Source organism: Choloepus didactylus, chromosome 17 (assembly GCF_015220235.1).
Source record: "Choloepus didactylus isolate mChoDid1 chromosome 17, mChoDid1.pri, whole genome shotgun sequence".
Classification (NCBI taxonomy): domain Eukaryota; kingdom Metazoa; phylum Chordata; class Mammalia; order Pilosa; family Megalonychidae; genus Choloepus; species Choloepus didactylus.
Window position 1 is genome coordinate 76,021,859 of NC_051323.1, and position 18,783 is coordinate 76,040,641.

The 18,783-nt window shown below is 45.4% G+C and overlaps 1 protein-coding gene across 4 annotated transcripts in view; it reads right to left on the reverse strand.

The window, feature by feature from the left end:
* ZNF2 (zinc finger protein 2) overlaps window positions 1–18,756 on the reverse strand; it is a 38,173-nt gene extending 19,417 nt beyond the window's left edge. For 3 of the 4 annotated variants that reach the window (XM_037807666.1, XM_037807664.1, XM_037807663.1), the window contains exons 1-3: window positions 18,703–18,756; window positions 13,023–13,094; window positions 11,734–11,860 (exon numbers count right to left, since the gene is read on the reverse strand). In XM_037807666.1, coding sequence (XP_037663594.1) covers window positions 11,734–11,860; window positions 13,023–13,055 — 160 coding nt within the window. In that variant the 5' untranslated portion in view covers window positions 13,056–13,094; window positions 18,703–18,756. Of the gene's footprint in view, window positions 1–3,984; window positions 5,811–6,328; window positions 6,443–11,733; window positions 11,861–13,022; window positions 13,095–18,702 lie in introns of those variants that run through there. The other variant, XM_037807672.1, reaches the window with a different exon arrangement.
* Window positions 18,757–18,783: the final 27 nt, after the last annotated feature.

Consider the following 18,783-nt stretch of genomic DNA (forward strand, 5'->3'; position numbering starts at 1 on the left):
AGGCTCCTGATAACAATGTTCACAGCCCTCTCAGTTTTAAAGAAACTTCCTCCATCTCACTTTCCCTCTCCGGCTACCACTCCCTCCCCTTCCCATCAGAGCCAAACGACTCTACCTTCACTTCCAACTTATTTACTAAATTCATTCCAATATGGCTTTGGCTCCACCACTTGGGTCACCAACAAATCTCGGTGGACACTTCTCAGGCCAGTGTTCACTGCTGTTGACCATTCTCTCCTTGAAAGTCTTTTCTCTTGATTTCGGTGACACCGCACTCACCCGAGCTTTGTCTTATCTCTCCATCCTCTTGTCACTCTCCTTTCACGGGCTCTTCCTCTGCGGACCTGTCCTACACCCTGGTCTCTTCGTATACACCTTCCTGAGCAATTTCACTCTGCCCTTATGGCTTCAGGTATCACAGCTGAGATGACTTTTTTCAGCCTCGGTCTGCCTGCTGAACACGTCCACGTATGCTTGGCTATTTCACAAGCATCTCAAGCTCGGTATACCCATGATTTCACTCTCTACCCTCATATTGGATGGGTGCACTACCTCATATCCTCTTAGCCCAAATTTCATCCCAGCCGTGCTTCAGAAACACCTTTGCACGGGTATAACCAGACAAAACCTCACCTTGGCTGTACCCCGTATGTCTTGCTTTCTGCCCTGGGTTTCTCCGGCTCTGCCACAGGGGGTAGCTACAGAAACCCTTGGTGTTCATGCAGCACTACTTGGCCAATGGGGGATAGGAGCTGGTAGGTAAATGCTCCCCACTTCTACATCAAGGCAGATCCTTCTGAGGCTCATTCAACACGACTCCTTAGAAGGTCAGCGGGATGGAGCATCAGTTGCCCACAGCTGACCAACCTGATCACATACTCTTGTATCAGCTTTTCCTCCTTCCCTTTTTGAAAGATACTTATTGTTATCAATGTAATGAGTAACTTTGGTATTTGAATTATTTAAATATTTCTTTATCAGAATATGATTATTACTAAAGAAATTAAATATCTCAGTGGCAGGACAGTAAAAGCAAATTGTGTATTTTCAGTATACCAATTTAATGGGCATAGAAAAGAATGTGTCAGCTGTATTAATGGCTGCATATTAGTCAAGGGATGTTTCAGGAAGAGTTTTCAATATAGAAACAAGGAGAAATACAGGATTAGTTATAGTTGACACCATTTCATTAACTTTCTGTAACATCTATAATAGTTAACTTCCAGGATCTGGTTTTTTGACCAGCCAAACCAAGAAATTGGTAGAGAAGTGGTAGAGCCCCTCACCTCCCCCAACTTCTTCATCATAGCTATAAATTCACTATTTGTATTTACAGTTTTGGAGTGGTAGGGTTTCTCTTGGGTCCAACCATCACCAGCACCCTGTACTCATCATGCTCTGACCCTCTGAATTATAGTAAATTGCTCATAAGGAGCAAAAATGATCTCAGGAAATACCTTTGCTCTTTTACTAACTAGCAACCTTAGACACTTCCTCCTCCACAACCTAATAGGTTGTTAGTGGTTCATTAAGTAACGTCTCCACTTGAGTTCTGATCCAACTAGAGACACAGAGGGGTCAGGCACTGGCTCCTGAGGGACAAGCTTCCAGGTCTGACCCCCACCCAGTTACGTGTCCTACAGGAAGCAGAAGATGGCCTCTTGCAGGAGCAGAGCGCTGGCCATGTGGCCAGGACCAAGCATCCTCCAACACCACCAGTGGCCAAAAGAATCCATTTTGCCTCTAAAAGCTCCTGATGATTATTCCAAACCATGCTGTCCAAAACGGAAGCCACTAAACCACATGTGGCTACTGAGCACTTGAAATGTGCTGGCCCAAACTGAGATGTGCTGTAAGTGTAACATGCCAGATTTCAAAGACTCCTACCTTCAAGAGAACCAAAAATACAAATTTCCCCAGCACCTTAAGACTCTTGTAAATACACATTCAGGGGAAGCATCCTCACCAGGGTCCTTATGACTCCAACTCAACACAGTCCACTTTGACTTCTTTCTACATTTTTACCACAGGGGTCCTGACTCAGTAACACAGACCACTTAGGAACTTGACGTCCATTGCAACCATTCCCTTAGCCCTCCTGAGGATCACGGTTCCAACTTTTTTGTTATGTTGTTTAATGACTGGCACTGTGTAGCCTTGCCCCTAAGGGCCTTCCTTCACCTTCCAGAGAGGGGTAATCTATTCTTTGAAGCCCAGGTCTGTCTGGGAAAGAGTAAAGGGGAGGAGCTGAGCTCAAACAAGGTCTGGCCAGTCTTCCAGCAGGCCGTGAAGGCATCCTGAAACCCAAGAAAATGTTCTGGGATTGACAGTCTCACCAGCTCTTTCCCTCTATCTACCGTATTCCCTTCATCTCAGGGTTCTCTAATATTGCTGATCTATCTCTTTGAAGAGTTGATTCATGGATTACTTCTTTTAATTTGTGCAGGAAGAATTCAATTCTCTCTTAAAATTTAGATAGGGCTTAATTAGCACTAGAGATTATTAGTCATTTCTTCAAAGCCATTTTTAATGTCTTAGGCTAGAATCCCACAATCACTCTCAAGTCTTTTCATTGCCTTATGTCTTCTAAGAATGCCAGCAGAGTATCAACATGATCAATTTCTGGTTCCAAAATTTGATCCTAGGAATGGCCGTTAGGTGAATCTAAGACCTAAACATGTAAAGCCTCCACTAATGCATGCCAAAAGGTAAAAAGGCCCTTTCCTCAAAAATTTTAGCAGGAGATTGAACAGTATTCCACATTTTAAAAAATGCTTTGCAGGTCACCAAATTTAAAAAAGGGAACAAACGAACTATCAAACTTATGTATCCACTGTTTTCAACACAATTATCACCGCACTCAAAAGACCGTTCAGTCTGACTTTTCTTCTCATCTTGCTGACAACTGGGAAATATTTAACCCTCAATTTGTTTAACAAGGCAGTAAGTTAAAAGAGTTAGAATTCTGAGAGACAGTCACCAACCAAGTTTGTCAATAGTCCCTTTTTTTTTCTAGTTGCTATTTTAAGATAATATCTGATATTATACACACTGATAGATTATACACTGTGCTGAAGTGTTTTTCTTCAACTTACTTCTAAAGTCCACAAAAGAAAAGTACTTTTTTTCTTGCAAATCATCCACTCCAAGAAAGACGGACAAAGACTGGCAGAGTAACTGTTAGCAGGCTGGGGGTGGGTGGTGTCTCTTGGGCAATCTGCCATCTTGATCCAACTTCAACTCCTGGTTCCTTGGGATCCAGGCAGGGCACCCTAAGTTCAGACTTTCAGAATCAACCTCTCTGCAGGGCTTCCTCTGAAGCAAACAGAAAGAGGCTGCAGACACCTAGAGCCAAGTTCACCCAGTGCCTGACCTTTAATAAGATTAAAAGATGGGGCTGGGCCCAGGGAACAGGAGGTAAAGTTTGGCAATGTGGGATCACGTGACGGCAGACCTTAAATACTGAGACATTTTCGCTTAATAGGGAGCGATTGTTAAGTCTCGAGTAAGGCAATGATGGGCAGGCAGAGACCATTTGGAAGGACTCCAACAATAATATACACATTCTAAGTGTGATGCTTACCAAGAACCGAGGGGCTTGTTTACTTTCCAAGCCTCCAGGCACTGGGTTCTGGCTGGAAATGGGGCCAGAAATGATGTAAATCTGGTCCTTAAAAATATTCCACAGACTCCTCCAGCTTTCTCTTCCTCTTCCACAAGACCCTAGAGGCTCCGTGTTCTAAAAGGTGAGGATGGAGTAAGACAGACTGACCCACATCAGACTCTCTGTGAGAAATAAATCTTTCCTTATTTGGGGGTTTCTGCAAGAACTAGAGTTAAGAAGTGACTGCTGGACAACTGTGAGCCTGGGATGAGAAAGGTATAGGTCAGGCTGTAAACAATAGGAGAAAGGACGGGAATCCCAGAGGTGTTTGAATAGAGAGCACTTGGTAAACAGGAAAGTTATTAATTCAGATAAATATTTATTGAGCACCTATTATATGCAAGGCACTGTGTGAGATACAAAAACTTATGTCTCCAAGTGCTTACAATTCAGTTGAGGAGATGAACCATGCCCACAAATGCTAAAACAAGCAAACCTAGCATGATGGTAAAGAGACAAGACTTTGAAGATAGACCCGACTTCCAGACATGGCTCCACCTTTTACTAGCTACATCACCCTGGGCAAGTTACTTAACCTCTCTAAACTTTTAGTTTGCTCATCTGTAAAATGATGACAGTAATAGTACCTACTTCCTAGGGTTTTTGAGAAACCAAATAACCTGTCCTTCATAAAACTGTTGGCTGAGTTTTATACCCCATAATAAGCACTCAATAAGTGCTAGCTAGTAGTAGTAGTAAGAGATCTGAAATATCTAAAAGCTGGGACACAAAAGAGCAAGGTCAGTACTGGAAGCAAGAGTGCTGCCCTGGCATAATTTTATCTTTCCCCTCCTGTTGTAGCTTCCAGTTTTTAAAGTGCAGTGACACCTGTGCTTACATGCTTGTTTCCAGATGAGGTGTGTCTGAGGCTCTCCTCCTAACATCTACCTTATTACTTGACAACCTTCTCCAAATTTTGAATTTTAGAGTGACATCCTAATCCTGGATTTTTAGAGTTACATCCTAATTTCAGGCATCCTACATCAGTTCTGAAACACAGTAGGTATAGAATGTTTATTCCAACACTGCGGTGGCAGAGGCAGAAAAAAGTAGCCAGAACGGATAGAAGGATCAAATGATGGGTTTCTTTAAGATAGGTTTTATGGAGGTCTTTTGTCTGACTAAAGCTTTCACCCAATTCAGTCTATTCCCTGTTTGGCATAACGCCGTTGATGTTGAATGACTGATGATTTAGAACTGAAAACCTTCCCACACACGCTGCATTCAAAGGGTTTCTCTCCTGTATGAACTCTCTGATGTCGAGTAAGTCGACATCTCTGGCTGAAGGCTTTCCCACATTCGCTGCATTCATACGGCTTGTCTCCTGTATGAATTTTCTGATGTTGAGTAAGGGATGAGCGGTCAAAGAAAGCTTTCCCACACTCGCTACACTGATAGCGAGGATCACCCACATGAGCTTTTTGATGTCTATTCAGAGACGAGACACCATAGAATGCTTTCCCACACTCAGTACATTCATACGGTTTCCTACCAGTGTGGATTAGCTGATGTCGAGTAAGAATACTTTTCTGACTAAAGGCTTTCCCACACTGATTACATTCATAAGGACTTTCTCCAGTATGAATTCTCTGGTGTCGAGTAAGAGATGAGCGGTCAAAGAAGGCTTTTCCACACTCATTGCATTTAAAGGGCTTCTCTCCTGTATGAATTCGCTGATGCACAGTTAGGGACGAACGGTCAAAGAAGGCTTTCCCACACGCATCGCATTCATAGGGGCTCTCCCCGGTGTGAGCCATCAGATGTCTACTGAGACTGCTCCTGTGACTGAAGGCTTTCCCGCATTCGTGACACTCATAGGGCTTCTCTCCAGTGTGAGTCCTCTGATGGCGCACAAGGGAGGAGTGGTCAAAAAAGGTCTTCCCGCAATCACTGCATTCTTGGTCTTTCTCTTTAGTGAGAATTTTCTTGGAAGGGGCTGACCCTTGCCGCCAGCTTTTCTCCTGAGAAAGGGATTTCTTGCAAGTCTCCACCGCGGAGTTCTCCTTCTGTGTTTCCACCCTACCTTCTGGTATATGAATTCCAAATTTGGGACACAGAGGACCTGTCCTCCCACGCCTTTCCCTCGCTGTTCCTTCTGATTTTTCTTCTTCTGAAGCATCTTGAATCTCAGGCTTAATCTCACCATCTGGAACAAACAGAAAACACAGATGCAGTTTCTTTCTTGGGCTAAGAAAAAGAGAAATGTTACAGTGGAAAAAGAGACACTACGATATATTTGAAAGTAACATATGGTCACTGCAATGCTTGCTCTCAAGAACAGTCTTACACTCTAGAGACTGGGAATGCAGAAGAAGGCAGGGAATAGAACTGACGATGGACATCTCCAAAAAGGAGACTATCCTCTGGAAGCATGGCATGGATAATTAGGAGAGTATGCTAGGTGGAAAGGATGGGAATGAATGGGAATATCAAAATGTGAACAGGCAACATGATGGAACTGAGAAAATAAACATTTGGTGAATAGAGATGAATAATCCCTTAAGATCTAGAGAAAAAATGAAAGCTGGTGGGTGACATGAAATAAACACTAAAGCAGAAGATTTAAATTTGAGAAAATGGTGCTACCTAACATTCCCCTCCCCACCCAAGTAACCACCACAAAACAACCCAGAACTCTGCTCTGCCCTGTTCATGCACAACTACCTGGAGAGTCACTCTCTGGACATTCTCCCTCTTCAGATCCCTGAAGACCAACTATCCACGGCTCTTCGCCTCGCTTCAGCTGAAAAATCACATCAGGTTGAGGAACTGGAAGTCCTGCTCACGGAGAAAGAAACAAGCCATGGCGGCTGTATGTGATGAAAACACATAACCATTCCACAGCTTAATCCCAGCCTGGTAATCTTTCAAACAGAAAATGCAAAAGCCAGAAAGTGCATGCTGGGAAACCAGAGGACAAACGGAAGGGACCTTTCAATGGAAGTCAAGACTGGGGTTCTAAGAAGGAATAAACAGCACTTGGTCAGAAAGGTGAGAGAATCCATAAGAATTAATGTGTTTATTCTTCCTGAATTGAATGGGAAGCTCCCACCTTTAGCACTGGCAGGCTGGGAGGAGACAGACTTTAGCTCAGGGAAGGTGAGTGAAAAAGAGATCATTTTAAAAAAATACAGTTTTATTGAAATATATTCACATACCCTAAATCATCCACAGCGTACAATCAGCTATTCACAGTACCATCATATAGTTGTGCATTCAGCACCAGAATCAACTTTTGAATATTTTCTTTACTCCAAATAAATAAAAATAAAAGTAAAAAGGAACACCCAAAACATTCCACCCCCACCACCACCCTATTTTTCATTTAATTTTTACCCATTTTTCTACTCAACTGACAAAGGGAGTGTGAGCCACTAGGTTTTCACAATTACATAGTCACAACATGGAAGCTACATAGTTATGCAATCATCTTCAAGAATCAAGGCTACTGGGTTGCAGTTTGACAGTTTCACATATTTCCTTCTAGCTATTCCAATACACTAAAAACTAAAGAGGGATATCTATATCACGCATAAGAATGTCCTCTAGAATGACCTCTTGACTCCATTTGAAATCTCTCAGCCACTGAAACTTTATTTTGTTTCATTTTGCTTCCCCCTTTTGGTCAAGAAGATTTTCTCAATCCCATGATGCCAGGTCCAGGCTCATCCCCGGGAGTCATGTCCCGCATAGCAAGGAGGGCAGTGAGTTCACCTGCTACGTGGGCTTAGAGAGAGAGAGGCCACATCTGCACTACAAAAAGGTTCTCTGGGGGAGACTCAGGCACAATTATGAGTAGGCTCAGCCTCTCCTTTGCAGCAACAAGCTTCACAAGAGCACACCCCAAGATTGTGGGCTCATCCTACCAAATTGTTAGTCTTCAATGTTTGTGAGAATATCAGTAATAACCCAGGTGGGGAAGTCCAACATTTCTGCATTTTTCCCCAGTTCCCCAGGGGTTCCTGCAAATATATCCTCATTCTCTGCCCCAATTACTTTGGGATGTATTAGAATTTCACACTAACCTGTACAAACCTACCAGATCTCACTTTCTATTCAATGTTCCATTTAATTATGGTGTTTGAATAAACTGACGGTACAAGTGAAATTATTTAGTGTACTACAGAAAATACAGGTCCTGCACTGAATAATCATCTCTTCCCTTGGTCTCACATGGAAGTTGAAGTTTTAAAACACAGTCAATATTGTCCGTTACCCTTTGGCCTGATTTGCCTTAGTCCTAACCAGATCTGCTTCATTCATACCTCTAACTGAGGTCTGAACTATGAAAAAAGATCATTTTGAGTGAAAAAAATCTAACGAAGGTGCCCATTTTTGTTAGTTTGTTTACCCAGGTAAGTCTTGCTCATTGTAGAAAATTCAGAGGTAAATATTAATAAGACAGGAAAATCACCTTTCAAACTTTGTATTCATTTTTTCTTTCTTTCTATTCATTTTGATACTGAAAGATACTCACAGATATATTTTTAAAAACTAGAAAATGAAATACATGATTTGTAAGTTGATTTTTTTCACATAATAGTAAATGAAAACTATTATTTTATTTCATTTAGCAGAGATCTACCTTACCATTTCAACAGTTACATGATATTACACTGTATGGAATAACATCATTTTTTTAAACCAACCCCCTGCAGACAGACATCTAATTTTTAGCATTTTGCTATTAATCAAACAATGGTATGATGAGAATCTATACCACTATTCGCTGCTAACCCTATTATCTCCTTAGGACCAGTTCTAGAAGTGAACCCATCCATTTTTGGTCTATAAAAAAAAGACCCCCTCCTGACCATGGGCCTGAGGTCTAAACCTTCTTGCCTTGGGGTCCCTACTTGGGAAAGAAAGGCACCTTCTCATTGGGCCCAAGGAGCACCTATCTCGTTGTATGATGATTCTCTGTGACAAAACAGCCAAGTCCATCATCTCCCTTTGGCTTTCTTTTCCCTAACATTAGGAATTCTATTTTCCCCAATATTTCATCATTCAAAGCCAGGGACAAAGGCTCAGCAGTCTCCCTTAATACTACTTGAATAATTTGTTCTGTTTTCCATATTTGGATTACTTTTATCCAGGGGTGATAGCACTTGCTTTTCTGACTTGCCTGTAGGAAGTTTGTACTGTGACCCCTTTTACTGCCCTCTGCTGCTTGTTTTAAGTCTGCTTCAATGTGTGCTTCCAAATGTGTGCACCTCTTACCCCCTGGTCCTTAAAGATCCTGAGAGGTCCTCATTACCCACAGGAGCCCAACTTTACTTCTCACCAGCAGCGGGCCTCAGCAGCAGCACCTAAGTTTCCCTTTGTTACCCAACTCTCTAGAACTACAAAGCGCCTTGTCTGAGCATCTTTCTAAGGCTGCGCTTAAGACAAATATTCAAAATCACACGTCTCCGATGACCTACTGTTTTAGTTTCCTAGATGCTAAAACAAATAGCACACGATGGGTTGGCTGAACGACAGGAATTTATAGGCTCACGCTCTCCAAGGCTCGGAGGCTTGCTTCTCCCAGCAGTCTTTGGGCTTCCTTGGCTTTTTGTCACATGGTGATGTCCTCTCCTTTCTCTTTCGAGTTCCACTGACTTCCAGTTTCTGGCTGTTCTCCAGGGCTTCTCCTTCTGTCTGACTTCCACTCTTCTCCACTCCAGGAATCCAGATCAAAGCCCAACCTGATTCAGTGGGGCCACACCTTGAAAGGAGGAACATCTTGAGATCTTATCTACCAGAATGTGGACCTAGACCAAAAACATGCCCTAACTGGGGTACACCTTCAATCCACCGGGGTCCACCCTCTGAACCCCCAAAGATATGTTCTTCACATTTGCAAAATGCATTCCTTCCATCACAACATCGCCAAAGCCTCAAGTCATTTCAGAAACAGTAAGTACAAAGTCTCATCAGAGTAAGTACGGGTCTGATCCATCCTGGGGCAAAACTCCTCTGTCTGATAGACCTTTGAAATCCAGAGAACAAGTTACCTGCTCCCAATAAACAATGGTGGGACAGGCATAGGCTAAACATTCCCATTCCAGAAGGGAGAAATCAGAAGGAAAATAGGGATCACAGGTTCCACACAAGTTCAAAACCCAGCAGGGCAAATTCCATTAGATTTCAAGATCTAAGAATAAACTGTGGGTCAACGGTTTGTCCTTCGGAGCCCTTGAGCAGTGGCCATGCTCTCCCAGCATGTCAGGGCACTTGCTCCATTGTCTCCAAACACTGAGGTGGCAGCAGACTCCCTGAACAATGAGATGCAAGGCCTGCCCCCTCCAAGCACAGGGCAGGCCCACCCTTTCCACACACGTGGGTGGGCCCGCTTTCTCAGACCAAGGAGAGCTTTTGGTCCAGAGCTGTGCCTCCAGGTTCAGCCCTGGAAGTCATTCTTCCTTCAATTCACCTCTTCTCTGTTTCTTTCAGTCCAGGCTGGTAGTGCTTCTGATCATACAAATTTTGCAAAAAACTTGTTGGCTGTGCATGCAGTTCAAGTGGGTCCAAATCTTCAGACAACAGAACTTCCCCGAGATCCTTCCTGGATAACTGCATTTCCAATCCTGGCTTCCACTGAAATGCCAAGTGGATCCATGTCCAGCCACACCTTCTTTAGCAAAGGGTTGTTCAGTTAAACCGTTGCTCCTGAAAGCTCAGGGAGGCCCCTGACAGAGCTGGTTCTGGCCCTGGCCTCAGAGCACACTGCCTGGAAGGCTCAAAATTTCCCAAACCATCAATTTCTGGGTTTTTGGTTTGTGTGTATGTGTGCGTGTGCTTAAGAGGTCCATTCTCTGCTCAGCCCTTTCCTCTGGTATTTCACCATGAACTGCAAGGAGAAGCCAAGCAGCACCTTTCACACTTCACTTGAAAATCTCCTCAGCTAAATATCCCAATCCCTTGCTACGAGTTTTACTTTCAACCTGATATCAGAACACAATTTTGTCAAGTTCCCTGCCTCTTTATTACAAGGATCACCATCCTTCTAGTTTCCAATAACACATTCATCATTTCCTTCTGAGGTCTCATCAGAAGAACCTTTAACATTCATATTTCTAATGACAGCCTCTTCAGAGCACCTCACCAAATTCCAAAGCCAGATTCACATTTTTAGGTATTTGTCATAGCAGCACCCCACTTTCTAGTAGCAGAAACTGTTTTAGGTTCCCAGCTGTGAAAACAAATGCCACACAATGGGTTGGTTTAGCGACATGAATTTATTGACTCCCAGTTTCCGAGGACAGAAGGCTTGCGTCTTCCCAGGGTGGGCATCTTCTGCTGGCTGACTGCCTCTGGCATCCCTGGCCTTGTGTCACTTGGCGATGCACACGGTGATATCATCTCCTTTCTCCTCTGGGTTCCACTGACTTCCAGCTTCTGGCTCCTCCCTGGGGCTTCTCTCGGGACTTTCACTCTGCTTATAAAGGACTCCAGGAACCCAGATTAAAGCCCAGCCTGATTCAGCTGGGCCACAGCTTAACTGGAGTAACTAACATCTTGAAGAGATCTTATCTGCAGTGGGTCCGCACCCACCGGGATGTGGGCCAAGACCAAGAACATGTCCAAACTGGGGTTCACAATTCATTGCACATGTACTCATCCCCACACCTCCCTCTTTTATGGAGAGATATTTCTTCTCCTCCCCCCTTCCACACCTGGTTTCTATGAGGAGAAATTTTCTCCCAACAAGATGGCCCCTTTTCCCACCGCTTCCTTCTCTGGGTGGAGCTGGGTAAGTGCCTGACTGATGAACTGAGAGAAGAACTGGGCACACAGAACAGCCTCTTCTGCTCCCTGCATCAAGCACACATTCTGCTCTGCTCCTCCCAGCCCTACACTTTCCAGGGATAGGCTACTAAGAGAGGGAACCTGTGGGCGCCCAGCACCGCTTGTGGCTGGGTGAGCAAGTCTGTCCAATGCTGTGATTCCGCGTCAGGAAGCCACTGGTGCTGCAGGACCAAGCCACACCCTTCTGCTCAGGTGGGGGAGAAGAGGCATGACTCTACTAGGCCCCTCACTCACACGAGCACAGCGCAGATGCCCCCTCCTTGCGGGAAGCCCCTTACCCAGGGAGGCCATGCTCCTGTAGTTCTCCAGCATCACCTCCTGGTAGAGGGCCCTCTGGACAGGGGCCAGATGCCTCCACTCCTCCTCTGTGAAGTCCACGGCCACATCCTCGAAGGTCACCGATTCCTGGAAACACAACCACATTCTCACTTTCTCATAACCCTTCCCTTCATGTGGACCCAAGAAAGGAGCAAAGATGACAGCCCTGGAGGATGTGGGCGGGGGAAGGAAAGGGATCTGGCGCTGGAGGGTCTGGAGCATTTGGGGAAGTGGTGCAGTCACCTGAGTTCTCGGTCGCAACCCCACAGCTCTGCACTCACAGCTGAGGCTCCGAATATCCGGGGCCCTTTTTCTAGACTTACAGAGAGCTCGCACGGGCAGAACAAAGAATTCCAGCTTCCCCAAACGTTAACATTTTCCACTTCTGCTTTATCTTTCTGCCTCTCCCCATATACATAGACATTCTCCTATTTTTTTCCTGAACCTCTTGAGAGTAATTTGCAAACATTATGCCCTTTACACCTAAATATTTCAGCATCTATTGTGTAAAAACAAGGATATTCCCTTACATAATGACAGTACAATTACAAAAATCTAGAAAATAACATTACATCATTATCTAATCTACAACCTTATTCAAATTTAGCCAATTGTCCTTGTTTTTTTGTTTTTGTTTTTGTTTTTTTAACAAATCTCAATTTATGGTACTGGATTAGATTACCTTCAGGACACCTTTCAGCTCCAATGCTCTGTAATCCTGCAAGATTGCATCCTACATCCCCAGATGTGTCCCAGGTGCCTTGCAGAAGTTCTAAGGTGTGTGTGTGGGGGGCAGTTCAAGACTCTCTGCCCTCAGGCAGGAATGGGTGAAGCTACTTCTCCACCCACATAAGACCCTTGGGGCCTTGGCGACCTCAGGAAAGTGCTCTGCAGGCTGTGTCCCACCCTCCAGCCCTGGAACATGGGGTCCAACCCTCGTCCTTCCATGACACTCTAACAGGACAGTCAGGGGCAGAGCCAGCCATGGCTCCCAGACCTTCCGGAAAGACCCGTGCCATCCATTTTCCAAATGACTTAGAGCGAAGGCCACGGGGCTGTGTGCCTGGTGACAGGCTAGTGGCACAGGTTCACGGCATGTCACATGGGAAGAAAGTACTCCCTCGGGGGTCCTTCCTTCACCTGGCTGGACCTGATCCTGTGGAACGAAGCAGCTGCAGGCGGGGGAAAGAAAAGTGCCCACATTCCAGAGACTAACAGAATATCTCAGAAAAACCCAAGTCCCCCTCACCTGGCATCCAGCAGCCAGAGACACGGTGGCCATTCCCTCCCGAGTGCTGTCCTCGGAGAAAAGGGCAGGGTCCTGTGCGGCGGAGGTGAGACATGAGGAAGGACAGACACATCAGTCCTGGCTTGTCGTTTTCAGACCCACGAAGCCAGAAATCGCCACATGGTGAGCTGTGTACTCACCTTCATCCCCAAACCCCACAAAAAGGGAAGGCAAAGCAGAACGAGCCCAGGAACGGCCCCATCCCACCCCAGAGGGAGAGGGCGAGGCTTGGGGGAGCACCAGCTGGAACTCAACCTGGTGCTTGTATGACTGTGACCCCAGAGGGAGTCGAGAGCATGTTCACGTTCATGCTCTCTTTATAAATTCACATTTGGTATGCCCTGAACGGTTACTGGACAAAAAGCACAAGCAATTTTGTAGATGACTCTAAGGACAAGACATGTCCAAAGGCTCAGCATCCCACTCGCAGCCCCTGCTGGAGGGGTGGCCCTGGGGCAGCCACATTTTGTTCCATGTGAACCCTTCTCACTCCCAGAGCACAGTGATGAGGGGGCAAGCCACGGGCCGGCCAGAGAGCTGAGCTGTAGTCTGGCTCGAAATGATGCCATCCTTCCTTAGGACACGACCTGAGCAACATCAGGACAAGTGGGTGTGGGCCGAGAGGTACAGGAGTTGCCAGGGGAGCAGGGGCCCACAGCTCCCAGGAAGCCAGGCCCATGAGAATGTGGGAAAGGAAGGCCACCTGCTCACAGACCCCACATACGATACATATGCACAGGCAGAGGAGAAGCAGTTCAGCCACGCTACCGGGAGGGCAGAAGCCAAGACGTCCCGGCCCAAAGGCCCTGCGTCCGCCTGGCATCACCCTTGGGCTCGGGGCCGAGTGCAGCCTGGTCCTGCCGACCCCGGGATCTCACATGAACCAACCTCCTCAGGCTCCACGTGCAGCGCTACTGCTAACTCTGTCCCTGAATTAGCTGGGTAGGCCTCTGTTTCTCACAGTCAAGAGTCTAATTAAAACGACAAGGTTAAACCCAGCACTTCTGGGATTTATGATGGAGAGGGGCACAGAGGGTGGTCCCAGGAAGAAGGAAGAGGTGTGTGTGTGGCTCACAGACTACCCTACTGCGGCCAGGGGGATACGGTCCCTGCTCCTGGGTATTTGTTCATCCATCCGATCAACCAACGTTTATCCAGCACCGACTAATGGCAGGCTCTGCGTTAAGGCCCTCTCCTTTCCTCGAGGAGCTTAGAGCCCAGCACGTAGGACAAGCAAGTACCCAAGTGACACGTCAAGACAGAATGGATCCGTGAGAACCAGAGAGCACAGCGAGCTGTGACAGCACAGCAGGGCGCCTGCAGCCCAGCCGGGAGGGAAGGGGGAACAATGCAGGTTTCTTGGCAGTGGTGGCATCTAAGATAAGGTGTGATCTGAGGGAGCAGGTGGACCATCCTAGGAAGGAAAAGCCTTAAGTACAAAGACAAGGAGGCAGGTGTTTACTTGGAAAGGTTTACTTTCCAACGAAGTAGCTGAGAATGGCCAAAGTCAGAGGAGAGGGCCGCGGAGCCGAGGGTGAAGGAGCAGGCAGGGGTCAGCCGGGACAAGGGGAGTGTGCCGGGACCCTCTTCTGTAGGCATGGGGCTCGCTGCAGGACTTCAGCACAGAAGCATCATCATCAGATCATTGCTCTGGTGTCAACGGCCTTCAAAATATACACACTTTCACCCAGGCATTCTCTCCTAGGAATCTATCCTAAGGAAATATTTAAGAATAGGTACAGAGCTTTTTATTAATTGTCATTAACACTAACCTTTCCTGAGTGTTACCTATGTGCCAGGCAATTTCCTAAGCCCTTTACTTGTATTATCTCATTTAATTCTTACAATAATACAGGAGAGAAATTGGAAATATCCTACACCACCAAAATAGGAGATTTGATTAAATAACTTACGGTCTATCCATACATGAAATACTATGCAACCATTAAACATAATAATAACAAGTGGGATATTTATTGAGCATTGGGTGTTTATTAAGTGCTTTCATAAAGATAATTTAAATGCATCCTCACAACCCAATAAGGTAGGTACTATGTTACAGATTAGGAAATTAAGGCTTAGAAAGGTTAACTAACTTTTCTTGTATGAGGATGAGGCAGAATTTGAACTCAGGTCTGTCTGGCAGCTTTTAACCTCAATGCTACAATGATTTATTTTCATTTCATATTTACATATAATCATTTACACAAAAATGATCAAATGAATGAATTAGAGCCCCGTGTTAATAAGAAATTGCAAACACACAATTGAGCAAAAAATAAGGAAGTTATAGGACTTACTGTATAATATTGATCTAAAAATCTAAGACAGGTAAATAATACCTGCAAAGAACTGGCAAAACTCTAAATAGGACAATAAGCACAAAAGTATGAGGATCTCTGGGAAGGAAAGGGAATGGGACTGGAGAGAGACATCCAGACGACTTCAATTTAGTAATGTTTTGCTTCTTAAAATAAATTTTGAAGGGAAAAAAACATAAATTCACAAATATTAAGTGAAAACTTCAGTCTTTTTAAATTGCACAAATGTACCGCAAAGACTGAAAGAGTATATACTAATCTGAGTGGTGGCATTACAAGTGATTTTTATTTCTTATGATTCTTTATATTCCGATTTTTTTGTTGTTCCATACATGGAAACAAATAAACACCATCAGCTGATAACCGGAGCCTGCAGTTTGTGCTTCTCCAAGACAGTGTTCTCTTCCTTTTGGTCTTTTAAGATTCCTGCATTCCCGGGAGGGCATAAAAATATTACCCCCCGGCCCAAGAAGATGCCAAAATCAGTAGAGAGAGTAAAGCCATCAGGAGTACAGGCTCTGGAGCCAGACTGCTGGAATCAAATTCCAGCTCTGCCTCTTTCTAACAGTGTGGCCTCAGGCAAGTTTCTGAACCCCTGCCTCAGTTTGCAAAATTGGAATCTCATACAGTTATCGTGAGGCTTAAATAAGATGAGACACATAAAGCATTTACGATAATGTGCTAAACAAATGTTAGCATCAGATAACATTATTTATACTCCTAGGATGTTACAGTGAAAATATTAATTATACTATGTTATTGCTGTTTTAGAATAGGTGTAAGTGTAAGTGTAGTAATAACTTTGGAAACAGCATATTTGCATACATTCTCTAAAGCTTTTGGGTTTTCCAAACAAATCAAACTACACCTGAAATTGTAGTTGAAACTGCTTGCAATGTTTAAATGCTTAGAGACAATTTTCAAAGTTTCATTTATTAGATTATGACTTTAATTAACTAAGCATTGAGCAAATCACAAATAGCAGTCAGTATGAAAGCTCCTCGGCCATGAAACCACCAGCCGGTGTTCCCAAGGTGTGCCTCGCGCGTGGGCTCCCACTGCTCGCCACTAGGTTCAGACTTCATTGGCAGTCCCTTCAGCAAGCCCCCCAAATCCAGCAAACTCACAGAGTCGCTGCCAGCAAAGGGTCGCTGCCACCTGTTTCTACTTTCTCTGTTCTTGGATTTCAAAGTATTTTGGAGGAAATCTTCAAACTCATATTGTATTGCCTTGAAATCATTTACTGTTCCCATCTTAGCTACATAATACCTATTCCGAACCTCTCTTCTTTGCAAACCCCCAAACCTATCATTCAATTCCCAGTCTATCTTTGTCCTCTAATTCCTAAAGTCACAAAAGTGAGTTCCAAGGGAGGCAAGGCTGTGGTAGAAAGCCCTCTGGAAGTCTGGGATTATTAACTGTGAAGCTCTGGCAGGTTACTTATCCTAGCAGTTGACCCCCAGTTGTTTAATAACTACTCTGAGTAGTTATGAATAGTTAATGAGACAATTAACATCAGGTATTTATCATACAGTTTGTTCAACAGATGAAAGTTCCCTTCCTTTCTACTGCCCAACACTAATGCATTCATTCCCTCATTCATTCCACCACTCAAGGAATATTTACCAAGTACTGGTTAGGTGCTAGATAGCCTAGAGTGTGAAGTCAACAAAATCTTTAAGACTCTACCTTTGTGTCCTACATTCTTTTCTGCTATTGTTTCCTCTCAGAATTTGCTCCCAGCATTACCCAGCCTCTCTCTTTCTCCAGAATCTTCCATCTTTCCAGTAGCTCCTTCTCATGTCTTCAAACTCATACAAGCCTCTGCTATCTGGAACTACCTTCAGTGACTCCATGGCCTCCCTCTAGCAAAACGGTTCTATTTGGGGGCTTTCCTTTCAACACCAAACTCTTGGGGTGAATAACACACGCCTACCAGAACCACATCGTCAGCCCCTGCTCTTACACCCCTCACACCTGAGCTGCATGCTTGAAAGTTACCAGTGCACTTCTGATCTCTGATTCCAGTGGTCCTTTCTCCTTACCTTTACTTCTCTGCAGCTTTTGATTGCTCTGACCAGTTTCTGCTTCTTTAAGTAGCTACTGTGATATCACACAAGCCTGACTTTCCTACCACTAAACTGCTCTGTCTCCCTGTGACTCTTTTTCCCACCCTTGTCCTGGAACCATGGAGACTGTGCAAGGCTCGGTCTTTATAGAGTGTTCTTCCTCCTGTCCCTCAGAAAATCCATCCACACCTGGGGCTCTGTCTTCCACCTCCGAGAGACAGTTCCCATGGCTGGTCGCAACACGCCTTCCAAATTCATCTTGCCTTTCCAAACGACTGCAAATTTTGAATCGGGCACTCCACCATCACCTCAAACTCATCTTTCCCTACCCAACTCCCCACCTCACTTCCTCTCCTTGGCTTTACATTTCTGTCAGGTGTTCTATTATTCTCCCAGGTACGCAAAACTCAAACAGCTTACCTAGTTCTCTTCCTTCCCACATCTAGTTAGTCACCAGGTCCTTCTGACTCTTCTTTAGTGATGTCACTTGTATTGTTCCCTGCCGCTGACACTACTCAGGTCCAGGACAGCTTTCTTCAGAACTATCAGATTCCTAACCGGCTCCCTGCCTTCCGCTTCCCCTCTCTAGTCCTTTACATGACCTCTAGAGTAAATGTCTTAAAATAGTTTTATTAGTGTCAGTCGGGGGATCAGACTCGTGCAAATCACTGCCTCCTGGGTCTTGTGATACTCTGCCCTGACCTCAGTGTACTTTTCTCCACCCTGGTCTCCCACGATTCTTCCCAAACCTGCCGAAAGCAGGTTTAGTGGTTTTTATTTTTTCCTTTTTCCCACATCAAATCCTACATCTTCCGCGATGCTCCCCCGGTCACTTGTGCGTGGCCCAGGGAGGGAAACAAGTCAATCCGAGGCTTTCTGGGAAAGAGGGCGGGACTGGGGTGGGCGGCACCCTAAATTTAGTGTCAATTCCACCCACGCTTACTCCGGAGGCGCGGAGGAAGTGTCCACACTTCCAACCTGAGATTCGCGATCTGACACGTGGCGGAGTGCACTCCGTGAAACCACCTGCAACAGTGTCCACGGCCCCCGAGACGCGCGCACACACTGCGGGGAGAACTTTCTGCTCGCACCTCTGCGAGCCGGGACGTCTCCACACACACACTCTGCAAACCGATCCGCCCCGCGACATCCCGTTCTTCTCCCCCAGCACACTCCCAAGTTCTCAGGGCCCCCTTCTCTCGGTCGCTGCGCTCACTCCAGTCCTCTAGGACACACGCCCGCAGCCCTCACCTCCGGCCCAGGGTGCTGGGGACCCAGGAACACGGCGCTTCTTCGGGTCGGGAAAGCAGTGCGCCTGCGCAAAGCCGCCTG